At 41.9% G+C, this 24,864-nt stretch overlaps 1 protein-coding gene across 2 annotated transcripts in view; it reads right to left on the reverse strand.

Moving 5' to 3' along the window:
• Pde7a (phosphodiesterase 7A) overlaps nucleotides 1-11,531 on the reverse strand; it is an 87,250-nt gene extending 75,719 nt beyond the window's left edge. Inside the window, exon 1 of one of the 2 annotated variants that reach the window (XM_021157519.1) lies at nucleotides 11,069-11,531. In XM_021157519.1, coding sequence (XP_021013178.1) covers nucleotides 11,069-11,206 — 138 coding nt within the window. In that variant the 5' untranslated portion in view covers nucleotides 11,207-11,531. The remainder of the gene's footprint in view (nucleotides 1-11,068) is intronic. The other variant, XM_021157520.2, reaches the window with a different exon arrangement.
• Between the last annotated feature and the right edge of the window lie 13,333 nt (nucleotides 11,532-24,864).

Genomic DNA, 24,864 nt, shown 5'->3' on the forward strand with positions numbered 1-24,864 from the left:
CCTACACAGTCAATGCTCTCCTAATAAACGTGTGCAGAAGGATCCTATTGTGGTGTCTTTCTTGCTGGCGAGTCAGGCGTCCCACAATTCCCCTGTACTGGGGCATATAAAGTTTGCAAGACCAACACACGAGACAGTTGTATCAGGGTCCTTTCAGCAAAATCTTGCTGGCATGTGCAATAGTGTCTGCGTTTGGTGGCTGATTATGGGATGGACCCCGGGTGGGGCAGTCTCTGGATGGTCCATCCTTACATTTATTTTATGTGTGTTTGTGAGTATGCATACTTGCATGTGTGAAGGTAAAGGGATAGCTTGCACCAACCTGCTCTCTTTCCACCATGTGTATTCTGAGGATCATACCCAGGTTGTCAGGTTTGGTAGCTAGTGCCGGTACCCTCCAGACCACCTTGCCAGTCATACCTACACAATTTTCAGCACATTGCTTTGCCTTTGCTTGCACTTCCAGTCCCCTTTCGCTGCTTCCTCTTTTTAGGCTCTTCATGCAGTTATTTTAAAGGTCATTTATATGTGTGTGTGCAGGTACCCACAGGTCAGAGGAGGATCTGTGGTCACCTGGAGCTGAGGTTAAAAGGTGTTCTGACCTCTGAGTGCTTGGATCCAGTCCCCAGGCCTCATGACTATACACAGCAACTGCTCCTAACTACTGAGCTCCTTCAAAGATAGAAACCTTAGCACGGACTGCTTCTGAAACTCACTATAGAGTAAGTACTGTTTGGAGCTTGTCTAACAACATCTGGGGAGTCAGAAGACTATTTCAAATATTTCAAAATATACATGGCAGAAAAAAACACAACAGAACGAAACAAAAGACATCAAATCTTTTTTCTAAGTCACTAATTCCATGAAGATCTAGTTGCAAGCTGACAAAGAATTCAAATTTGGATAAGGGACACTGCTATATATCACTCAGAACAGTAAGTAGCATTACTAAAATACAGCATTTTTATGATCTACCAATTAAAAAAAACTGTTGTCTTAGTTAGGGTTTCATTGCTGTGAAGAGTACCATGATCAAGGCAACTCTTATAAAGGGAACATTTAGTTGGGGCTGGCTTATGGTTTAGTCTATAATCATTATGGTGGGAAGCACGGCATCATGCAGGCATGGTGCTGGAGGAGCTGAGAGCTCTACATCCTGATCTGCAGGCAACAGAAGGGGCCTATGTGCCACAATGGGCATAGCTTGAGTATATACAACTTCAAAATGCACCCCCACCCCAGTGACAAACTTGCTCTGACAAGGTCACACCTGTTAATACTGCTACTCCTCCTGGGCCAAGCATTCAAACACATGAATCTCTGAGGGCCAAACCTATTCAAACCACCACAGATGCATGAGTATTTTGACACAAGTATATGCATGCATACGCACACCCCTATATGTGCACTGTGCATGACTGGTGTCCATGAAGGCCAGAGAGGACATCAGAGTTCCTGAAACTGTAGTTATGACAATTGAGGGCTGCCATATGGGTGCTGGGAACTGAAACTGGGGTACTTGAAAGATCAGCAAGTGCTCTTAACCACTGAGCCATCTGCCTAGCCCCAAATTACTAAATTTAAAAAATAGGTTTCTGAGCTGGGCATGGTGGCACATGCCTTTAATCCCAGCGCTTGGAAGGTGGAAAGGGGAAGGGGAAAGACAGAGGCAGCTGGAACTCTCAGTCTGATTCCAGGATAGCCAGGACTACACAGAAACCTTGTCTCTAAATAAGTGAGCGAGGAAGGAAATACTCTGCCACCATGGGATCTGATGTGTTTTCCAAGTTCTAGTTAGTACAGGATCAGTTCCCAGTGTGGTGCTATCCCAGCAAGGCACTCTTAGCAGACAACAGGACCTCTGTTCACAGGAGGTGTTCAGGTCAGTAGCAGTGTGCCCTCTAAGGGGGACAGTGGGACCCTAGCTTCTTTCCCTACTAACTTCCTGGCCAAGAGGGGAGGATTATTGTAACACCTGCCCTCACCACAGGCTCAAAGGCAACAGAACCAACTGTTTGAGAACTGAAATGTATAAAATGTGAACCAAAATAAGTCTTTTCTCTTTGTAAGCTGCTTGTCTCTGGTATTTTGTTATAGTAGTGAAAAGCTAATAAACTTTCATTATGGTAAAAAGGTGTCAAATCAATGCAAGACACCATGTTTTCTCTTTCTTTTTTATTACTTTTAATTTTTTTACAGTCCAGTCCTTATCCCCGTCTCGGTCCACCCTCCCACAGTTCCTCATTCTATTCCTCCTCCCCCCCTCTCCAAGAGGATGTCCCACCACCCATACCCCTGCCAGGCCTCCCCGTTCCCTGGGACCTCAAGATGCCATATTTTCTAGTGCTGAATACAATGGACAGAAGAAAGAATTGAATGAAGTCACCTATCTATATCACTGAAAATCCATCTCTGGTAAATTTTTATTTTAATATTTATTAAAAATGTTATGATTCATGTTTTTAAATTTTTCTACTACTATTCACTTTCTACTAGTAGTCATGAGTGCTGCAATAACTCAGACCAAAATAAATCTGAAGTTGACACAGCCCTGTGGACTCAGGGAGTTTAGGTTGTATTTACATGTTTTTGACTTCAAGACAGAGTCTTGACCCAGACTAGCCTCAGACTCATCATGCAGCTGACCGACCGTAAACTCCGATCCTCCTGCCTCTGCCTCACAGTACAGGGATTATAGTTGTGTCTCACCATATTTTGATGTTATAATTATGTCCTAGAATTCAGAACTTGGTAACTGGGGAAACTCAAGCATTTCTCATCACCATTTACTCAGTTCATAAGAGACTTTCAACTTTCAAGCTCACTTTATTTATAGGAAAAAATATAATAGATGATTAATAAAAATGTTTTCAAGTCTAAAAGGATATATTGGGATAATAACATGTAAAGAAAGTATGAATTCAAAAGAGAAAACAGAAAGCTGATACAGTCATGAACTGGTCCTGTGTTTTTAATGGATGGAGAATTTTAACAAGACCCATCTTAAGTTATGAAATAAGTGACAAACCAAGCAGTTTATAATTACAAATACTGAGGTCTGGATGACACTGCTTGGAGTGTAAAGGTCTTGCAGCTGTAAGGGTCTCAGTCTAACACGAGGCCTGGAGGCCTGACCTGCCTCCTCACTGCTATACACTGGACCGATTCCCAAATGTCAGAGCACAGTGGAGCAGAGGGCCTGGGGATGCAGCTCAGTGGAGGGAGCTTGTCTGCTCTGTGGGAGGCCCTGGCTTCAAGCACCAGAACAGCAAAGTGAGTAGGCAGGAAGACAGGGAAGGGAAGGCGACTTCTTCCCACCAGGATCTGTTACTCGCTTTGTGATCTACAAGTTCTCCCAAATTTAAAAAGTAGGACGATTGGACTCTCCCAGAGGCAGCAGCCTCACAAAGCCTGACTCCTAGCCATGCAGTCCTCCCCCTCTACTGGTGCCATTTTAAAGGCCATCCCACCAGCTCTGATGACATAGCTCTTATTCCCAACAATATATCCATGCTATTTCCCAGCCTCTCCCTCGCAGGGTAAAACAGCTGTACAGCGACCTGACCTGGTGGACTTGAGTTACCCAGAGGATAATTAAATGGTGACTCCAGAAGGAAGCAGAGGGGTCAGTTCCTCGACAACAGTGATGCTCCAGGGTCTTTCAAGCCACTGTCTCCATCATCACCGTAGCAAAGAATTTACAATCCCGTAATGCAGCTGACTGAGTGCCAGCAATCTCACCCGAATACAGCTGGTGAAAAGAAGAACTGGCAAACTGATAACATAAACTGAATATGTAAACTTCTAAATAAAAAATAGAGATTACTTAAAAGTTCATCATCCTGAGACAGCGCTAACATCTGGAGCGAAGCCTAGCTTTGTCTCTTTGCAAGCCGTGTGTTTGTGTGAGTGACAGTTTTACACATCATGAGGTGTTTTCTTTTTTAACTTTTAGGTTAATTGGAAAATTCTAGGATATCTCAGATTTTTTCCACTTAATTATGTTTTAAGCATTTTACCCATACAATTAAATGTTCTTTAATGCATTTAGTAGCTACAACATTAGAAAATTAGGAAAAAATACTAAATATACTAAAAATACTAAATGTATTTTGCTGTGTGCTATTATACCTTCAGTTCTTCAAAGTGTTTAAATAGCTGTATAAAATAAAAATGATTTATATTCTATAACAATAAAATTGAACTTAGCCATGAGAAATTGTTATTCCTAATTTTTCATAATGACAAATAATGGGCTACCTATCCTTAACAGTTTATCTTTATCAACATTTCTAATTCTAATAACTCAGGTTAGAGTCCTGAAAGTAAATTCGAAAGTAAAGGCATTAACTTTATAAGCATTGATTTAATTTAGTGGCATCCTGAAGAGACACACAATAGATTATAACTCAGATACTATTCCATAAATACAACCCTCTATTTATAAAAAAGAAAATTGTAAATCTGGAGTTAAAACCAGCCATATTAAGAGTAACAGTGTCAGCTTTGACCAGCCTGTTGAAGGGTGTGACTCCCAGTAGACACTACAGTGATGTGGGCTGCCCTGAACAAACCTTTACACTTGAGCACAGACACTGCGTGTGGATGTTAGTGCTGGGGCTCTGTGGTGTGCAGAGGCTGGGCTGGAGGCTAGCTGGTCAGGACAGCGAGGGTCAGCAGGAGCAGCTGTTTGACGGTGGATTCTGATATGCTAGAGTTACAGACTGGAACGTGTAGCAGTTACCACCAGTGGCCTTAAGGTTGTTGTGACTTTCTCATGCTTGGGGATCTTAGTGGTTTTCTTTCCTTGTCAGACGTAGTGCTGGAGCCCTGGAGTGAGTGAGGAGGAAGCTGAGACTTACTTGGGGTGCACAAAAAGCCCCACAGCTTCTACTGTCCTGCAGGGACAAGTCACTCTGGGTGCCATGCTCAATTCTCATGTTTGTGTTTTTTGAAAAAAAAGAACTGCTAATAAATAGTGGATGTTTTACAATAAAGTTGTTTGATGATCTTTCCCTAAGGCCTCAAAAAATAAAAAACAAAAAATACAGCCTCAAGAATGACATATTTCCCATGTGCTCTGAAAAGCCCAGAGTGCCGGGCGTGGTGGCGCACCCCTTCAACTCCAGCACTCGGGAGGCAGAAGCAGGTGGAAGCGTTCGAGGCCAGCCTGGTCTACAAAGTGAGTTCCAGGACAGCCGGGGCTACACAGAGAAACCCTCTCTCGAAAAACAATAAAAAACAAAAACAAAACAAAACAAAAAAGCCCAGAGTGATCCAATGTGTTACATTCATTTTCTTTATTCATTCTCATAGGCCATCTAAATTCATACATAATCCATGAACCTGAACTTCCAACTACAGTCCTTACCTTCATGTGAAGCAGGTCAATTAGTAAAAGGCAGTTGGAACAAAGAAGCCCCATCAAGGTACTTAACGGCCCAGAGCTCTATTACTACTGGGCACAAATAGGAGCAATGCCACTTATTTTACAGAGACTATTTATAAAGATTAAAAGCATCAGCTAAAATAAAAAAAACAAACAAACAAACATGTAGGTGTCACTCCGAAATGAACAGTAATTATTATTTTTATTATTGAAGCAAGGGCAATGCTTCTTTATTAAAAACCATTTGCCAAGTACCTTTAATGGTTCAAACCATTCAAACCTTTGAGAATTTGCTGAAACTCAAGTTACCAAGTTAGCCGTTATCTTCTAAAAAACTAAGGTAGATTTCTACCAGTAGGTGGGGCCATGGAGCAGCTGAACCCTTTGTCAACTACAAAATCGGCAGAACAAGTCCCTTACAAACTGAGTGCCTACTGTCCCTATCACAATTCATGGGTAGCTTTGTGAAGAGTGAATGTTAACAAAAATTTTGCATAATGCACACTTACAAAGTGATACAGGATTAGGAGTAGTTAAAAAGGATTGCAAAATATGCAAAAGAAATTTCACTATAAAAATGCAAATAGCTTGAACACCACTTGAGAAAGCACACACTCTTGCTTACTGTAATCAACAAACCCAGGCGCAGCCCATCTACTACAGGAACAAATACTTATAAGGTCTGGTGACATATGAATAGAGATTAAAGCACTGAGACTATTTGTCTTGGTACAATGACAGGACAGAAATTGGACAGAAAGCCAAAACAATGTTCTTACTGTTTGACATGAGCTAGTGATTGATTGCAAAGACTTTATCTATCAGGCGCGAAGGCATCCATTAAATGGAGTCTTATGTACACCAACAAAAGCTTGACAGCAAATGTGCAACATGTGAAGAACGCGCTGCTGATCCATCAACCTGGCTCTCGCTAACGATCAGTAAACAATGGTTTGCTGTTGCTTTGCTTTGCACTTGCTTTGCAGTTGTTTTACTCAAACTCAACTATAATTTCATGGCTTGAGTCATACCCACATTTCAACTGACCACCACTACCTACAAAGTTAGTGGCTATCACAGTGATCACACTGGAGAGTTCAGAGTACAGATCTCGCTACACAATGCACCCATTCTCCCCTCTCCCCCACATTTACTAATTTGTCTAGAAACATCTACTTAATCTTTAGTCCTTGGGTTAAAGGTCAACAGCTACCCTGGGTCACCCCAGTTTATTCCAGGATCCTAGGTGTGTCATCACACTTAGTAACTCCAGTTCAGTAACTAACCCACAGATATTTTTCTTCCCTCAATCGGTATGAGGGTAAAATAAGAGAGAGAAAAAAAGTTAGGGCACCAAGATCAAAGTAGTTTGTTTTTTCTTTTAAATTGTGAATCCTTTAAATTTTCTACAAAATTTCCTTAGCATACAAGGAGTCTTAGGGTTCTGTATTTACAAGAGTTTATGTGGGTTTTTCCTTGTATGAAATAGTATATTTGAAAAACTCATTCTCACACAGTGTTGCATTACTGCAATTCCAGAACTTCAGAAATAAAAGTAGGAGAAACATAAGTTCAAAATCCTCAGCTATACAGTAAGTTCAAGATTAGGCTGGCTATCTGAGACCTTGTCCCAAACAACCAAACCCGGGGTGGGGAGGAGGAACGACACTGCACAAGAGTTGTGGTATTAACCCTGGGGTTCTCACAACAAAGCCAGAAAGCTTACATGTGTGAAGACAGTTTCAAGCACACTATAAGCTCTAGACCAGCTGGGACAACAAAATGAGACTATATGTAATAGCTTGCATCCATATTCTCTATCCTAATACTTTATTCACTAAAATAATGTTTTGTTCAGTAAAAACACAAACTTTTATAATGTAAAAATTAAACCTCAAATTACTAACCCAAATGAAATGTGTTTCTATGCCTCTATCTTTTCTATTGCTATGATAAAACACATGATCAGAGCAACCTGATTTGTAGTTCTCCATCCAGGGAGGCTGGGCCAGAGCACGGAGGCGGGAATACATGCACAGGCCATGGAGGAGTGCTGCTTACTGGCTTATTCTCATGGCTTGCTCAGCCTGCTTCCTAACAGTACTCAGAACCATCAGTCCAAGAGTGGCACCACCTAGACTGAGCAGGGCCCTTCCTCACTTATCACCAATCAAAAAGAGTGCACCACAGACTGCCCACAGGTTAATCTGGCGGGGGGGGCGGGGGGGGGCGGGGGAGGGGGAGGGGGGGTACTCTCTCAAAGGAGGTTCTCTTCTCCCAACTTCCTCCAAATCTAACACACTACCTCAATTTTCACATTTACTGGATCATAAATATGTGAAACAACGGTGAAGACAGTACAAGTTATACCCTTTTTTTTTAAAATATGAACTTTGTAATGAAAGACTAATGTTTAAACTCCTCTATGCAACAGGCATCTAAAATGGCAACAAATAGGTTTCATTTATTATCCTCATTGGTCAAGTAATTCAGAATCTCATAACAGCTCTTTGAAAAGTATCATAAATCTGGTTTAAGATCCAATGTCAATGTCTAAAAAAGTGTTGCAGAGGTTTTCACCAGGTACGCTTAACCATTTGAACAAAAACATTAACTGGCACACAGATTTTTTTTTTTTAACAGAATAAATCTTTTAACTTGGAAAATCTGACTCTATGCAGCATTTTTGGACAAATAGTCACTTTGCTACACAATACTCAAGTCCCTTAGCTACACTACAGTACCTTTAAAAATCATGCTAGCTTGTGAGAATTTGTTTCCCATCCCTCCCTTGTGGTATGTCGGCTGTCAACTAGCACTTCTACAGGGTGAATGACCTATAGCTGCTTGTAATTCCATTTCAGATTACCTGCTACTTAGAAAAGTTTGCTCAGCCTCGTTGGCTCTGAGATGATGCCCAGATCTATGTTGGTTGCTTAGAGTCTTGTTTTAAGTTTTATTATGATGTGTGTGTGTGTGTGTGTGTGTGTGTGTGTGTGTGTGTGTGTGTGTGAGAGAGAGAGAGAGAGAGAGAGAGAGAGAGAGAGAGAGACTTGATTCTACAGCTAACATGTGGAGGCTGGAGGAGAACCACGGAAGTAGTTGTACTGCTTTTATATGGTGTCTGAGGACTGGACTTGGGTGGCCAGGCTTCTGGGACCTGGTATCATGTGCCTCTGCTATCTGCGCAGTATTTTTCTGCACATTGTCTGGGTCATTTTTAGTCTACAATAACATGTTTGAAACCAAATTTTGGATAAATGAGCCATTACTGTACATATTGTACCACTGTTTCATGTTTAAAATTGATACTCAACTTAGTCTGAGGTACTCTCATTTATTCATTCACTTAAATATTTATTAATTTCCTACTATGAACTGCACTCTAATACTGAAGTGAAAATGAAGAACTGAAATGATAACTAGTTTTGAATATATTTTCAAATAGAAAATTTGTAAATAAATTCTACTTAGAAACTAAAGAAAAAACTTAAATACATTTTTTTAAGTCTCTTAAATAAAAATCACAAAACCACCTAAACTTCTTCCAAATTCTGTAACCTTTAGCTTAGGAACCAAGGATTCAAGGGTATGGCAGCTTGTGAGTCAACCAAATGCTTGTTTTAAAGAGCGCTGAGTAAGATGCTAAGATTACCTACCTCGTTTTCCACGTGACATATTGCCATCTATCCCCAAAGTATTCAGTTCCAATACACGATTTACTGCTCAGTGATACTAAGTGATGGTAACCCACCCATCTCAGCTTGAGTGAGCTGCTAAGCCCTGTAACAGCGAGTGAGGTTCACCAGGAAAAAGGTATGTATTCACTAAGAATGTTCAGTCTCAGCCTAAGGAGTCCCCACATACTCACTCTCTTGGAGATCTGGAAGTTGTCTATAAGTTTTAAAAGCTAGTAGAATAGGTGTAACTCTACAGAATTTGTGGTTTGTTGCCACAGTCACAGTTTTAAAATTCCACTACCCATTTAATCTTAGTCTAGGGATGGGCAAAGAAAACTGAAGCTTAAATTGGTCTTTGTGTGGTAATTAAGACACTAGGTCAAACTCTTGGGGTCAGTTTTGTTTTCAATCCCTTGATCTTCCCTCTCAGGAAGCAGGGACATGTAACACATATTTCATAACTTTAGATAAAGTGTGCCTTTACTATTTATATGTAAGTGAAAGTGGGTGTTTGTCATGTCTGCTGATCTCAGGAAGAAAACAGTATTTAGAAATGAAAGTTACTTCCATTAAAGACCTTTAATTACTATTATCGAAAACCTTCTCCTGAGTGCTTTAATATATTTTGATATTATTCTGGAACTTTAAAACGTGTTAAGCAATAATAAAAAATACAGTTCACAAACTACACTTCAAAGTAACAGAAGTATTATTTGAAATTCCACTTAGTATTTTACACTGAATTCTTTAGCATACTACCTTGTATCAGAAGAGTCTGACCTTAAATAAAGAAGAACTCTTGAAAAGAAACTCACATAGAACCTCCTGCTCTATCTTGCAGGCCAAAAAAGAAAAAGGAAAAAAGGCAAATGACAAATAGAATTTACTGGAGATCTACTATAAGCAAAAATCTCTAAAAGATGCTGTCCATTCTTCCTGTTTTTAAAAATTCCTTTCTTACAATACAATATAATTGAAGGGAGAAACAAACAGTGTGCTATAAAGGGTAAAGAAATATTAAGCAACAGAAAAAAATAAGAATACTTTATTTGAATATGGGACCCAGGGCAATGGCTCAGGCCTGGTACTTGAAAGTCTGAAGCAGGAAGATCATGAGTTAAAGGCAAGACTGAACAATTTAGAAAGGCTCTGCCATAAACAAGCACACAAACAAACGAATGAATGGCTGGATGGATGAATGGCTGAGGCTCACTGATTGGAGTCTAGACCAGCAAATGTAAGCACACTCCTCCAGTACCCATCCCAAAAGTAATCTCATAGACAGAACTTCTTTCTGGCAGCAGGCAATGAGGGCACCAGGTTCATATGTAAACAAAGTAAAATTCTTTCTCTTTATTCTAAATCTGGCAACCAAATTTAACCCAACTAAAGAGCTGAGCCAAGGACGTCACAGAAAAAAATTTTTTTTTTTAATGTTCAACAGCAACTGGTGTTGGGCCATCGGAAACAAAGTCCTTTGTGAATGCTCATCAGTGGTTTCTGAACTAAAGCCGCCTTTATCAAGCGTGAAAACTGATTGGAAACCATCAACTTTGCGCACTAGTTCCTGACACCTAGGCCCATTCGCTACAAAGAAGCAGTTCGCAGTTCGGGTGAGGACCACAATGGGACCACTAGGCCTATTGTTCTGAGAAACTCAGCACCAGCGCAGCGCAGCAAGGCTCGAGAACCTGCACAGGTGTGGGGGAGGGCTAGGGGATGGGGGGCGAAAAGGTGAGCTCAGGGTCATGACAAAGGGACAAGAGGCCCAACTGGTAGGAGACGCGGAGAAAGGAGGGGAGGACAAAGTCATGGCTTGGGGCTAGCAGCGGGCGTGACGGGTTAGTCGCGGCGAGGGTCGCAGAGGCCAGGGGCACCGAGCACAGCCGAGGGCGAAAGGCTCCGGGAAGGGGAGACCAGGCTACCGAGGCGGGAACAATGGCCCGAGTCCCTCCAGAAGACAAAAGCACCGAGCTGCGGGCCCCGGGGCGGCGGTTACCTGCGAGAGCTGCCGGGGATGCGGGCAGCCGAAGAGCGCGGAGCTGGAGCTGAAGCTGATGGCTCCTCGGCGGCTGAGGACGTGCTGGGGGACCGGCCTGTCCAGGGGCAGCACCGGCAGCTGGTAGCATACTTCCATTGAACACGTCCGCCTTGGATCCGCGCGGCGCCCGCCAGTCCGCGGTCGCCCGCCCCTGCGCTACGAGGGGGCCGCGCCGCGCCGCGGGGACCCGGGGCCGAGGCGCGCGCGGGGCGGGCGGCGCTAGTGGCCGCCGACGCCTCCCGGCCCTCCGCGCGGCTGGCGGCGGGAAGGGCTGCAGCGGGCTCGGGGAGCCGGGCGGGCGGCGTTAAAGGGGAACCCGCCGCCCAGGCGCTCGGCGGCGCGAGAGCTGGCCCGGGCCGCGAGCACGGGCGCGGAGCGTAGAGCAGTTCGGCCGCCGGAGCCCTGCCCCTCCCCTCCCCCGAGCCTCACTCCGCTCCGCCGCCGGCGCGAGCCCGGCGTAATTCACACTTTGCAGCAGCGGACCCTGCGCCAACCACGGCCGCCGCCACCGTGACGTCACGACGCCGCGCCGCATGCCCCGCGCCCCGCGCCGCCGCCGCCGCCGCCGCGCCCGGGAGCCCGCCGGCTGTCCGGACAGGGCTGCTCGCGACCGCTGCGCTAGGCGCCGCGCTGAGCCCCGCGCCCGCGCGGCCCCTCCCGCCTCCCCGCAGCTCCCTCCCCGCAACCCGCGGCGCGTGCGCAGGAGAGTTACGTGGGGCATCCTCGGGCGCACCGACCCGGAGTTTGTTCGGCCTACCTGATCGGCGCTGTTTCGTCCGACAGATCCAAAATGCCCAGAGCACCGGGCGCCCTCTCCGTGCTCCGCCCGGCGGGGCACCGCGCGCGTCCCCTCTGGAATTCCCGTACTAGGCCGTCGCGGGAGACCGCTGCGGCGGTGACGCCAGCAGATCTCGGGGGCTCAGTGCTCCCGCTATGTCACCGTCCGTGCCCTACCTAGGCAAGGCTCCAGTGGCTTCCCGTGGCAAGTGAGGCCCCAGCCTGTAGAGCAGAAAAAGACCAAAAACTCCCGCGTGAGAAGGAGGGTCTTTGGATGGAGAAAAGTGAAATTCTGCAACCAAGAATATGAGAAATGACGATATTGGGATGACAAAGAGACCAAAAGTTCCCCTAGCCAACCATCGCCCTTCTTTGTTAGTGTTTGCTGGCTAGGATGTAGGAAGAGCTTTCCACCTGTTTTGGTAAGGTGAGGATATAATTTGCTTGTTCTTTTAAGTTTCTGCCCCAAACTGCCAAAGCTTTTCTGCAGGAGCCGACTGTTTCTGATGCTTTGAGCATCAGATACTTTTAGCATGAATGAGCTCCCCACCCCCACCCCCCGGCAAAATAGATTTGGATCATTTCTTAGGGCATCTAGTCTCCCAGTTATTTAAGATTGGCAAGGTGGCAGGTCTTTAGAAGAAGTACAGTGTTGAGCCTGGGCTTAATGATGCTATAAATCGAGTACCGAGTGTGCATGATCAGATAAACGGACAAAGGTGGAAGGTGTATTATTTTATTATTTAAACCTCGTGCCCCTGTGTATTTTCTACATGCCAGGTCTTCATCATGTTTTACGATCCGTTCTGTGTCGTGGAATTTGCCTTCACTGGATGATGAAGCACTAATGAGATTCTTTTAGTGCAGCAACTGATCTCACTGCTTTTGAAATCCTAATTAGTCCCTGTAGTAGATGTGTTAAGCATCTCACTTGGGATTACACCGAGCACTGTGGGCCACTTAGTCTTCAGAAAGTCGTTTATCAGCTGACTAAATTGGAGGTAGATTCCTAGAAACAAACTTGCCCTACACCTAGGACAGATAAATCTCAAGAACTAACCTCAAGTGATATGTACGGACATGGTACAAACCTGTAATCGCTGCCTTTGGAAAGCTAAGGGCAACAGGATGGAGTTGAGAGTTCAAGATAAGCTCAAGTATCATAGTGAGTTCAAAACCAGGCAGACTACATAGTGAGATTCTATCTCAAACAACAACAACAAATTTGAGTACCTCTACACAAAGTATATACTGATAAAGTTTTCTTGAGTAAAATATGCCACATTTAATAATATCCAAATATTTGGTTAATTAAATAATAAGACTCACTACTAAATAGGCAACTAAACAGTACATTTCCAGTAAGGTCTATTTCAGTGTCCTTGTTTGAGCCAAGAGCCCTGGCAGGTATTTTATATACAGTATTTTTACCCAACACATAGTAATTTGATCTTATTTATACAAATGAGCAGTCCCTTTCCAAAACTAAGTCACTTCCATAGTAAACGATGGTCTGACTTCAGAGCCATGTGTCTTCCACCATAGCATGCAGTACATCAAGGGGAGAAAATTATGTTTTCCGCATTGTTGAGAAGACATTAGGGTTCATCGGGGGAACTGTCTAGAGACTAGATGGTCAGACAGACAGTAATAGTGGACTTTGCATTCTGGGATCTGAAATGGTAAGAGAAAACTGCCAGGCTGAAAAGATAGGCAGGATTTCTATGCTGGAGTCTTCAGAAAGAAAGTCCAAATCTTCACTCTTAAACCCTTTAACAGAATAGACAAGGCCCAGCCACTTTGAAGAGGGTAATCTGCATAACATCTAGAGATTAAGTGTTGCCAGCATCTTGACCTATGTTGGGCCAAACAACTGGATGCTGCAGCCTAACCAACATGGCGCAAAATGAACCACCACAGAGAGAAACTTTAAACTTAAGTAATGAAAGCCCATTACCTAAAGCAACAGAAAATAAAGAAAGAAAAAGAAAAAAGAAAATCAAGGTCCATACAAAGGATGCTTTTATACTTTTATATGCTAGTATATTTTATACTATACTACTCTATAATGTAGTGGAATACACAAGACTTGGATGTTTATCAAGAATGTCCTCTGAATATGCAGACTTACAGCACTTTAACATGGTCATGGAACATAACATAGTCCAGTGTATTTTAAACAAGATGATTCTAAAACTGCCCAAAGAAGATGGTTTCTTAGTACAATGCTCTTAGGAGATGAAATAGCAAAGTATGAATATGGATCAAAGAAGCAGAATCACTAAAAGTGGTGCAAAAAGGATTTATTGTAGAGATCTGTTACTATAACAGACTTTCTGATGGAGAAGCTGGTGTGGTAAGGTTAGGAAGGAATGATTACAGGCTTATAGAAAAGCCACTAAAGTGGCAACAGGGAGGGCCTAGTAAAGAGGTTTATGAAAGCCTTCAGCTTCAATGTCAGGTAGTGAGTGTGAAGTCACTAGTCAGCTGCAAAGAAGTCAGAGGCTTGGACAAGTTGTGATCTATGAGAAGAAAATTAGAACCCTTGTTTTTTCCTCACTGTGTCTCACCCCAGTGACCCAAAAGATGCTCGTGCCATTAGCTAAGGAGCTAGCCCTGGACACAGAGAATAGAGATGCTTCAGGCCTGTGGGCAGTATACTACTCCTTAACATGAGGCAAGTTGACAGAATAAGACATTTGCACAATGCCTACAATGTTCTATAGACCTTCCACATATAATGACTTCATATCCACCCTTAAAATCTTGCAAGTCTTTGCTATGGGTAGCTGAAACCAGAGCCATAAAATGGGGGATGAGGAAGAAGGCAATGTCTGGGAAATGCAGACCTAGTTAGCAAAATTGATTATCAGGGCAGAATTACTCCAGATCTATACGTGTCACCCTGACATCCACAATCACTTAAGCATTTCATACTTCTTCCTGGAATATGTAGCTTTCTCTTGCACAACCCTAGCCAGATCATTCCCTATCCAAAAGAGATTATAAGGTCTTTGAGTTACATTCATTCCTACATGTAGCAAATGACAGAACCTTCCTAATATTCTGAAACTTAAAAACTAACATATAAGGCTACCTAGCATTAACCAGTATTGGAAGAATGAGATAGAGACAAGTAGAAAATACCTGATTAAAATGTACAGACCTATGTCAAAATACTCATACCTCTTGTCGTCTGTCCTTATATCTGCATGTGCCAGCATTCAGATGACCTATCATTCATAAATGCCATCTCTCTCGATCATGACCTTTCTGTCCTCAGTTTGCCTTCAGGAAATGTCTTAGCTGGTAAGGTTCCTTGCCTTATGAACTGACCAAACCTCTCCTGAGCAGTCTATTCATAGGAAGTATTATAGTTTACCCACAGAGTCTGAACACTAAGTACCAAGCACAGTCCTAAAGTCTCCTGCATTTCTCCTTTGGTTGTGTAGCTATGTAGATGATATAATCATCTCCTCCTGGCTCTGAGAGTTAACTAGGAGTCCAGAATGGCCAAGTGGCAGCCTCAGCTTTCAATATAACTGAACTCGTACTATAAGAGGGAGCAACAACTCAATTTTGGATTTATACTTTTCATAACAATGAAGAATTAAACACCTGCTATTTTGGCAACCAGGTTCTAGCCATTTGTTATAGCAGATCTGGGAAACATACAGGAATGATACTCAGTTCTGATTCCTGGGTCAGAACAGGTTTTAAGCTTCTTCTAGATTCATTTCTCTGTGCCAAATATAAAATTGTCCCCTACTCATGACAGAACTGCTACACATGAACCCATAGCATCTGAGGCTACCTGTCCAAGACCAGCACATAATCAAGCCAATCCACATTCCTACATCTGTGTGCGTCTGAGGTAGGGGATGCTCATGAGGCCCCACTGCTAGCTCATAGTTATTGGTAGATAATGGCTGCTTGAAGAAGGAGAGTCAGTTTTCCTCTTAAAGGTTATCTATGCTCTGTGGCCTGGCCCTACATTCATGTGCATTTGGGCATTACTAATTGGACTCAGGTTTGTAAAGAGAAAAAAGAAAAAAGGGGTGGGAGGAAAATATGGGGGGATCTAGAAGAAGTTGGAGAGGGGACGGTGTGTAGGGTAAAAGGGCCAAAAGATTCTCACTTGACCCCAAGACTAGGGCCAAGAAACAGCACCCTCCTTGGTTTTCCCCTTCCAATAGATCTCTGGTTGTGCAGTGTGACTTTGTAGCATTCCTTGGCTCTTGCTTGCCAGGACACTTCTTTGTACAAAGCTGTAACTTTTTCACCAGAGCAGAGCTTTTCCTGGGGAAACCTGTCCCTTCCAGAGCAGAGCCATAACACTTGAGGTGGAGAAACCTTCTCTTTCCCTGCAGCCCTAGAGAACTGTAACACTTCTGTAGGAGTAGCCTTTCCTGTTAGAGCTGCAATGCTTACACAGTGGGGAGTTGATTAGATCAAATTACACTGGGGACTTATATGAAATTCTCAAGGAATAGGCAAAAAACCTTTAAAAATATAGGAAGATTTTAAAATGGGAAAGTTGTTTTGTTTTGTTGTTTAGGGCACTGCAGAAAACACATCTGCATAATTAAAGGATTTGGGAGACTTGACAGAAAGAGATCACAAATTTTATTCTCTAGTTATAAATATTGAAACGACTGTGTGATATTTACATTCTGTTTCTAAAAACAGGCTCCTCTCTTGCTATCTCTGGGAGAATAGTCATGAAGAGCAGAGGGCCCTTTCCTTCACTGTCCATGAATGGCCATGTAAATGTTGAAAAGAATGAATCTTGGAACAACCGATCTTTTATAGTGCACCTAAAAATTGATTACTAAGCAGTTCTTATCAACTGTTTCATTTTTAAATTATATGTACATGTGTGTGTGTGTGTTCATACACATGACCAAAAGCCCCTGATGACATGGGTACTGGAAAGTACGTCCTCTGATTATTACACAGTTTTCATCATAAGTATCTTTGAATTGAATGGTCACTTGTATATAAAATGGTGACATTTGGGGCTAAAGAGATGTCTCAAGAGGTAAAGACACTTGCTAGCAAGCCTGACGACCTAATTTCAATCCCAGGACACACATGGTGGAAGAGAGAACAACCTACTCCCACAAGTTGTCCTCTGACCTCTACATATGTACTGTGATATTTGCTCTCAAGCAGGTATGAGATTTCCTTTTAAAATTATAGCACAATTACAGCAGCGAGAGAGGGGAGAAAATACCTTCAAGTGCCTTTTCAATACCCAGATTCTCTATATATTTGTATTTTCCATGGATATTTACCAAATAGCCACAAGTTTTTGGATATTCTCCTAGGTATCTAAAATAAGCCAGAGAGTGGTCCCTGCCTGAATGACATCACATAGTAATGGGGGCATGTGTAAGTAAGTAAGTAAGTGTGGAATCGTATAACTTGACATGGTGTTACTAGGGGCTTTATTACTCAGCTTTTTGGCACTAACACATGCCTATGACAAAGAAGCTCACAAGGAGAACAATGGAAGGATCTGTTTGGATTACAGTTTTGGTGTTTTCACTCCATGGTTGTTTAGACTATTGTTGGGCCAGTGGCAAAGGAGGTTCAGATCCTATGATATGAAGCTGCTCTCCCCATTTGGGTTAAAAATTTGAAAAGGACACAGACCAACCTCCTAGGGCATGTTTCAGAATGACCTCCTAAGTGGTCTGCCTCATCTCAATGGCACCATAGGCTGAAAACCCTCTTGGCTTTTGGAAGGTACTTATCCAAACCACAGCTGGTAACATGACTGAAAAAAGTATACCAGAAAGCAGGACCCAGGGGCCAAGGAAGCTTTCCTTAAATGGTGACACATTATCACAGACCTCTATGAATGAGGAAGTGAGTTGGACAAGACCTGAGGGTTGGGAAGAGGCCTTTCCTGAACGAGAGACCCAGTACAGATGTCTAGTGCATAAGTAGCTCCAAGATAGGGAGAGCCTTGTATCCAGAAGCAGGGCAGGCAGGCAAGCTCAGACCACTGAAGGCCTTTGTTGCCCTGTTGGAGGACTTGCGTTTTCTTCTGAACTATGATGGAAAGCCACTGCAATATTTATAGCTGTGCGTTGCAACAAACTGGCATTCATATCTAATTTATATATGTTTTAAAATGTCTCTGGCTATAGCTTTATAGACAGTGGTTTCAAAATGGAAATCTGAAGCAAGGATATCATGCTAATAGTTTTAAATATCCTGAAGGAGAGATGATGGTGCCTCCAAGTTTTTCAGGCTGCATTATGCAAATTTATATAGTGTATATGCACAGATAAAGATCTAACCGTCCAAATGCCGTCCTCCTTTCAAGTTTAAATCATAACTGCCACAGAGTTCTTTAATGTCCAGAGTTATTCAAGTTAGAAACCTGTAAGAGTTTCTAAATAACCTGTTTATATCCATTCCAGCATCTTATTCTTAGCTCAAAAAATTAAAACCAATCAAATTGATGAATAAAAATGAAATACCTCTTTTAAAATTTCAAAATAATTCTATTTCTAGGGAAACAACTTAAATATAAACATTTTATAAGACCATGAAATAAATTATTTGTTAGCAGAATAAAATTTATTTTTAACTGTTGAAACATACATTAAAATTGATCTTAATCACAAGGATAAGAATTTGGTTAAATGCAATTAAAACAACTCTTACAAAATTTAGAAATCAACTAATGCAAGAATTACTAATATTTACAATTCTTAGAATAGACATGATATACAAAATTTAGCCAATTTTATGGTAAATTTTTCACTTGAGAATAAGTGAGAATTAGTAATTCTGGTTATTGCTTTCAAAAAATGAAATGATGTTGAAGGTGAAAGCTTATTAACAGGCAGGTATGGCACTACATGCTTACAGTCCAATACTGTGTAGAGTGAGGCAGGTGATCATGAGTTTGAGGCCAACCTAGAGCTACATAGCAAGACACTTTCTCTTGTCTAAAACAATACACAAAGGCTTTAATGAATTTTCCCACGACCAATAGTTTAATTAAAAACAGGCAAAGGAATGGATGTGGTAGGGCATACCTGTGATCCTAGCACTGGGGAAGCAGAGGCAACAGAATTGTGAGAGTGAGCCAGCCTGGGACATATAGCAAGAATTCTCAAAGAAACAAGCAAGTCAGTGAACAATTACAACATAAAGAAGAACTAAGCAAACATTTCAGGAGGGTATCACTGAGTACATAGGAAGGCGCTGAATGCAGTTTGCAGTTAGGCTGATGCAAATGCCAACCACAGCCCACAGCGAGGTGTCACTTCCTCTACAGTAGGGTGGTTATCAGATATTTTAAAGTCTAATTATCTATACAACAGGAAATAACAGATGTTGATAAGGATGTGAAAGTACCAGAGACCTTTGACACTGCTGGAAAACATTTAAAATGGTTTTGCTACAATGGATAACAGTTTAATGGTTTTTCAAAATATTACAGATCACATATGATGAAGTAATTCCACTCTGTAATCCCCAAAGATACAGAAACAAGCATTTAATCAGATACTTGTTTGCCATTGTTCACAGTGCTCAGAAAGTGGATACAACCCAAACATTATCAGCAGATGAACAAATGTAGCCAAACGTTGCCTCTATGTACAATGGAATATTATTCCACCTTAGAAAGAAATTCTGATGTATTCTATACAGTAGATGATCCAATAGGGACATTTTTCTAAGTTAAACAAGCCACAGACACAAAGAAAAATAATTTATGATTCCATTTATATGATATAACTAAAAAAGTTCAATTCATAGAAACCAAAAGTAAGATGGAGTTTACCAGTGGTTGGGGAAAGAGAATATGTCTAGTCCATTTTCTGCTGCTATAACAAAATAATAGTGTAGGAGCCTTATAAAGATTAGAAGTTTATCTAATTCCCACTTCTTTTTTTTTTTTTTTTGGTTTTTCGAGACAGGGTTTCTCTGTATAGCCCTGGCAGTCCTGGAACTCACTTTGTAGACCAGGCAGGCCTCGAACTCAGAAATCCACCTGCCTCTGCCTCCCGAGTGCTGGGATTACAGGCATGCGCCACCATGCCTGGCTAACTCCCACTTCTTAATTCCAAGGACAAAATGCCAACTTACACTCAACTTCTGGTGGGGCCATCATGCTGTATCACAGACAAAGATGTAGGAGCAAGTATGTACAAAGAAGAGAGCTACATCTACCCAGAGAGGAATGAAGGTGACCTTGCTGTGTACCGTCCCTTGAGAGTCAAACCAGTCCCAGCAGCACAAGTACTTCCCCTGAGAAGAGCAGCCATCACTCATAAAGACATAATCACCACTTGGAGGTGTTGTCACCTCTTAGTACAGTTGCTTAATAGTTATCTTTCAACATGAGTTTTTCTGAGAATGACCACATCTAACCCAGGGCAGGGAGGAATGGGGAGTTAGTACCCACTGGGAACACAGAGTTTCCGTTTGGACCAACATAAAAAGCACCTGAGAACAGATAGTAGACACAGTTGTACAGCATTGCAATTGTACTGAGCACCACTAAATTATACATTTACGATTCATTGAAATGGTCACTCTAATCTAGGCTTCCCTCCTCCCAACAAAAGTCCTCTCACCCGGATGATGTCCTGTAAGAGTTCATTTCCTTAGCCACTCTCTCTGGAGTACTAGAACGACACTGGTGGGGGCAGGTGACCATGCTTATATGTTCACCACAATTGCTTTCTCAGAACATGACAATAGTTCCAGTTCTCTACAGTGGCCATTATTCTGTGATATAGCTCCTTAGAGCTTCTGTTTTTTCTTTTTCTTTTTCTGTTTTCCAGACAACTTTGAAAATGTTTTCCATAAGATCCGTGATGTGATAATTTTTCTTTCATTTCAAATAGTCTGAATCGACCAAAAATAGTGAAGTTGTCTGCTGTGTTGAACTCCGTACAAGTATGATTTCCCTCAATACTTTTTCTGTTGCTTCTCCATTTCAGACTGGGCCTATGACAGGTGGCACAGATTTTGTTTGCAGCACCACACATGTTGTTGGAAACAATATGCCTTAATATCTTAGCTCTTGTGTATGTCTCTTTAGTTTGAACAGTTTATCAAGTCTGAGCAGGCAAAGTGATATAACTGACAGTGACTTGCTGACACATTATAAGCCATGTGGACTCAACTGGGAAGAGCCACTGAAACTGCAGTTCACATGAGAATGGACTGAGAAAAAAATGAGCCATGAAGCAAACAAAATACTAATAAAGCATACCTATAGCTAGATCAGGGTAGGTTCTTTCTTAGATTTGAGTTTTAATTATTACTGTGTGTGTGTTTGTGTACACATGAGTGTGTGTGTGTGTGTGTGTGTGTGTGTGTACACGAGTACAGGTACCACAGGGGTCAAAAGATCGTGTAGGATCCCCTAGAGCTGGTATTACAGATACTTGACAACTGCCCAACGTAAGTTCTGGAAAATGTAGTAGTCTTTTACAAGAGCAGAACAAAACCAAGCAGCAAAATTTGTTTGCTTGCTTGTTTGTGTTATTTTCTTTTAAACACAAAACAATCAGATACCATTAAGAAAAAAAAAATGGAACAAACTACATGAAAAATTTGTATACCTGATAAATTTCATTGTATCAAAGAGATAACTGGAAGAAATATTACCTGTGGAGGTTTTTGTTTGTTTGTTTCTGTTTTGTTTGTTTGTTTTTTCGAGACAGGGTTTCTCTGTATAACCCTGGCTGTCCTGGAACTCACTCTGTAGACCAGGCTGGCCTCGAACTCAAAAATCCACCTGCCTCTGCCTCCCAAGTGCTGGGATTAAAGGTGTGCGCCACCATGCCCGGTTACCTGTGGAGTTTTATTTGCTAAAATATCCCCAGATCAACATATTTCACTCCATATTGTTTAGGTGCAGTTCCAGAACTGTTCATTCCTGTAATAACAGTTCACTGAGAAATAGGAACACCTTGAACACAGGGAAAGTTACCAGTGGGAAAAGTGATGCCAATCTTTCTGCAAAAATAAATGATCGGTGGAAGAGGCAGGCATTTCCCTCACTCAGGTAAGTTACTACTAGGGACATAGATGACACCATTTTGTGTAACGTAAAAATCCATTTTCTGTGGCTAGGAATGATAGATGGCTGTGCTTGCTAATAGGCAGAGCTGATCAGAGGTAGGCCTCCTAGATATGCGAATGAATGATGTGGCAGGTGGGTCTGCTAGTGAACCTGCTGCAAGTGTGAGCCCTGCTAGTCCAAAAGTACCATCTGATGAAATGACAGGAAAGTCGGGGTTTTCAGAATGATCTCTAGGCTCTCACTGATGTGCTCTGGAGATGGGGCTTTCCTAGCGTCTGTGCTAACACTCATCTACAAGAGCACTTGGGGATGTGCACGGCCCTGGCCTAGTCAACTGTTGTACTTCAAGCATTTGCAGTTCAACTGGGCTCACACATGCCTGCTTGTCAGCAGTGGCTGCTGGACTGTGCCTGCAAAGACTTCCTGGACCTCCGTCAGTGCCTTCCTCCCTACCTGCCACAGTTAAAGGACTTCCCGGTGGACATAGGTCAAACCTGCAGACTTCCAAAGCATCTTTACCAGGGAAGATTCTCCTATGCAACCTAGTAGCAGCATTTTTGCCCAAATAGCTATTCCCTGCTTGGTAAGATGTCTATTTAACTTTTATACTAGCACAAGATTAGGAATGTTTGCATGCATAAACTGAGAATATTCAAAACAAAAATCTCAAATGCCTCACAGCCCATAGGCTGTGCTCTTCACAGTTACCTGACATGTGAGTCTAGTCCTTTAGGTGCCCCTTCCTCTTGTCTGTGTGTTTTTGTTCTTGGTGCTTCCTCTAAATGGAACAACCCATGGAGACTCCCCAAGAGCAACTCTAGTCAGATGACTTGGCTTACAGTGAGCCCCTCTCAGACTCCTGCAGCAGGAAGCACTCTCTTACTATATTTTGTAAGATTGTGTGTTGTTTTTTGTTTGTTTGTTTTTAATGCACTCATATATAGTAGTATTTGCCTTTATTAACACTCATGGTCTTTATGGACTCTGAATACATATTTCCCACCAGCTGGCCATGGTTTCGCTTCTTTTCCTGGTCTCCATTACATCCTTTTTCTGCACACACCACTAGACCACTCCCCACTGCTTCACAACCTCCTATCTCTATGAAAATGACTCCCAATTCGCTCCTGTTTTTCCCTGGTCCTCCCTTGTTTCTGACTGTGGTTTAGATTCTGCTATGTGTGGCTTCTTTAAAACTAGTACTTAAGTCTACAATGGAAATGATGCTCTTCCCTACCCAACTTTTCTTGTATTTCTTGACACCACTGCCCTTGTGATCAGTGACTATAAATCTCAACCGTCTCACTGCCCACACCTGTTACAACGCTTGCTGATTTTATTTCTAAATTATTACACTTTCAAACCTTGCTTCTAACCTTCTTCCAATCCAACCCAAACTTTTAACTGCTATTGTATCTTGTCCATATATATCCACTATAGCAAAAATGGTACTGTGTTTACAGTGAGAAAACCCCAGAAGTAAAGACCAAGAGTGGATGAGAACATGAATGAATTTCCCAGCCGATGTACTGTACTACCACTTGTCTTACTCCTTCTTATTCTTGCTCCTGTGCCACCTGTTCATTTGCACTGTTTACTGAGGTACAGTCGGAATATGCTCTCTCTGCACCTGTGAGGGCAAATTGCATATTTCTCAAACAGTCTGGGTTCTTGCTGCAAGCTACATTAGCCAACTTTGGCACTTAAAATTCTTATTAGTGTTTATTAACTATTCAAAATAATTCCATTGTTCACATCCTTTTTCCTAATAGCCAACCTCTACTCTCTCATCTTACATATGAGAGAAACATCCAAGAGCTGTCTTTCTGAGTAGAATTATTTTACTTAATAAAATCATCTCCACTTCTATCCATTTTGTTGCAAATGACATAATTTCATTAATTTTGTTGGCTAAACACCACATGTTCTTAACCCATTCACCTGTTGATTGACGTTAAGGCTGATTCTATAAATTACCTATAATGAACAATTTCTCAATAACCTAGGGTGTGCAAGGATATTTGTTTTGGCTGCCTTTTATTTCTTTAGGTATATATATTCAGAGGTTGGATAGTAGGATCATATGGTACTAGTCTTTGATCATATTTCTAGTCTTTGAAGAGCTTTCATACTGATTTTCATAGTAGTTAGACTACCTGCAACTTCAAACTATACAGGAAAGCATAGTAAAAATACTTCAAGATAGAGACATAGGCAATGATGCTCTGTGTAGTAGTACAATAGCTCAAGAAATAAGAGAAGGAAATGACAAATGGAATTGTATAAAATTGAAAGACTTCTGTATAACAAAGGGAAAATCAGAGTTAAGAGACAGTCTACAGAACAAAAGGAAATCTGTGCTAGTTATTCACCTTACAGGGATAATATCTAGAATATGAAAAACTGAAAACAAGAAAGTCACCAAAAGAACAAGTAATCCAACCAAAATATGGGCAAATGAACTGAATGAGTTTCCTCTTTTTTTTTTTTTTTTTCAGACAGGGTTTCTCTGTATAACCCTGGCTGTCCTGGAACTCACTCTGTAGACCAGGCTGGCTTTGAATTAAGAAATCTGCCTGCCTCTGCCTCTGGAGTGCTGGGACTGAAGGCGTGTGCCACCACTGCCTGGCCTGAATGATTTTCAAAATAAGACATATAAATGTTGAATAAGCACATACACTTTTAGCTATACAAGAGCTACAAATAAAAAAATTACATTAAGATTCTAGTTCACCCTAGTCAGCATAGCTATCATCATCAAGAGAACAAAAGCCAACACACAATAGCCAGGATGCTTGGTGTGTGAGATTATCTTTTTTCTTTTCTCTTCTCTTCTCTTCTCTTCTCTTCTCTTCTCTTCTCTTCTCTTCTCTTCTCTTCTCTTCTCTTCTCTTCTCTTCTCTTCTCTTCT

This window comes from Mus caroli, chromosome 3 (genome assembly GCF_900094665.2).
Source record: "Mus caroli chromosome 3, CAROLI_EIJ_v1.1, whole genome shotgun sequence".
NCBI classification, from domain to species: Eukaryota; Metazoa; Chordata; class Mammalia; order Rodentia; family Muridae; genus Mus; species Mus caroli.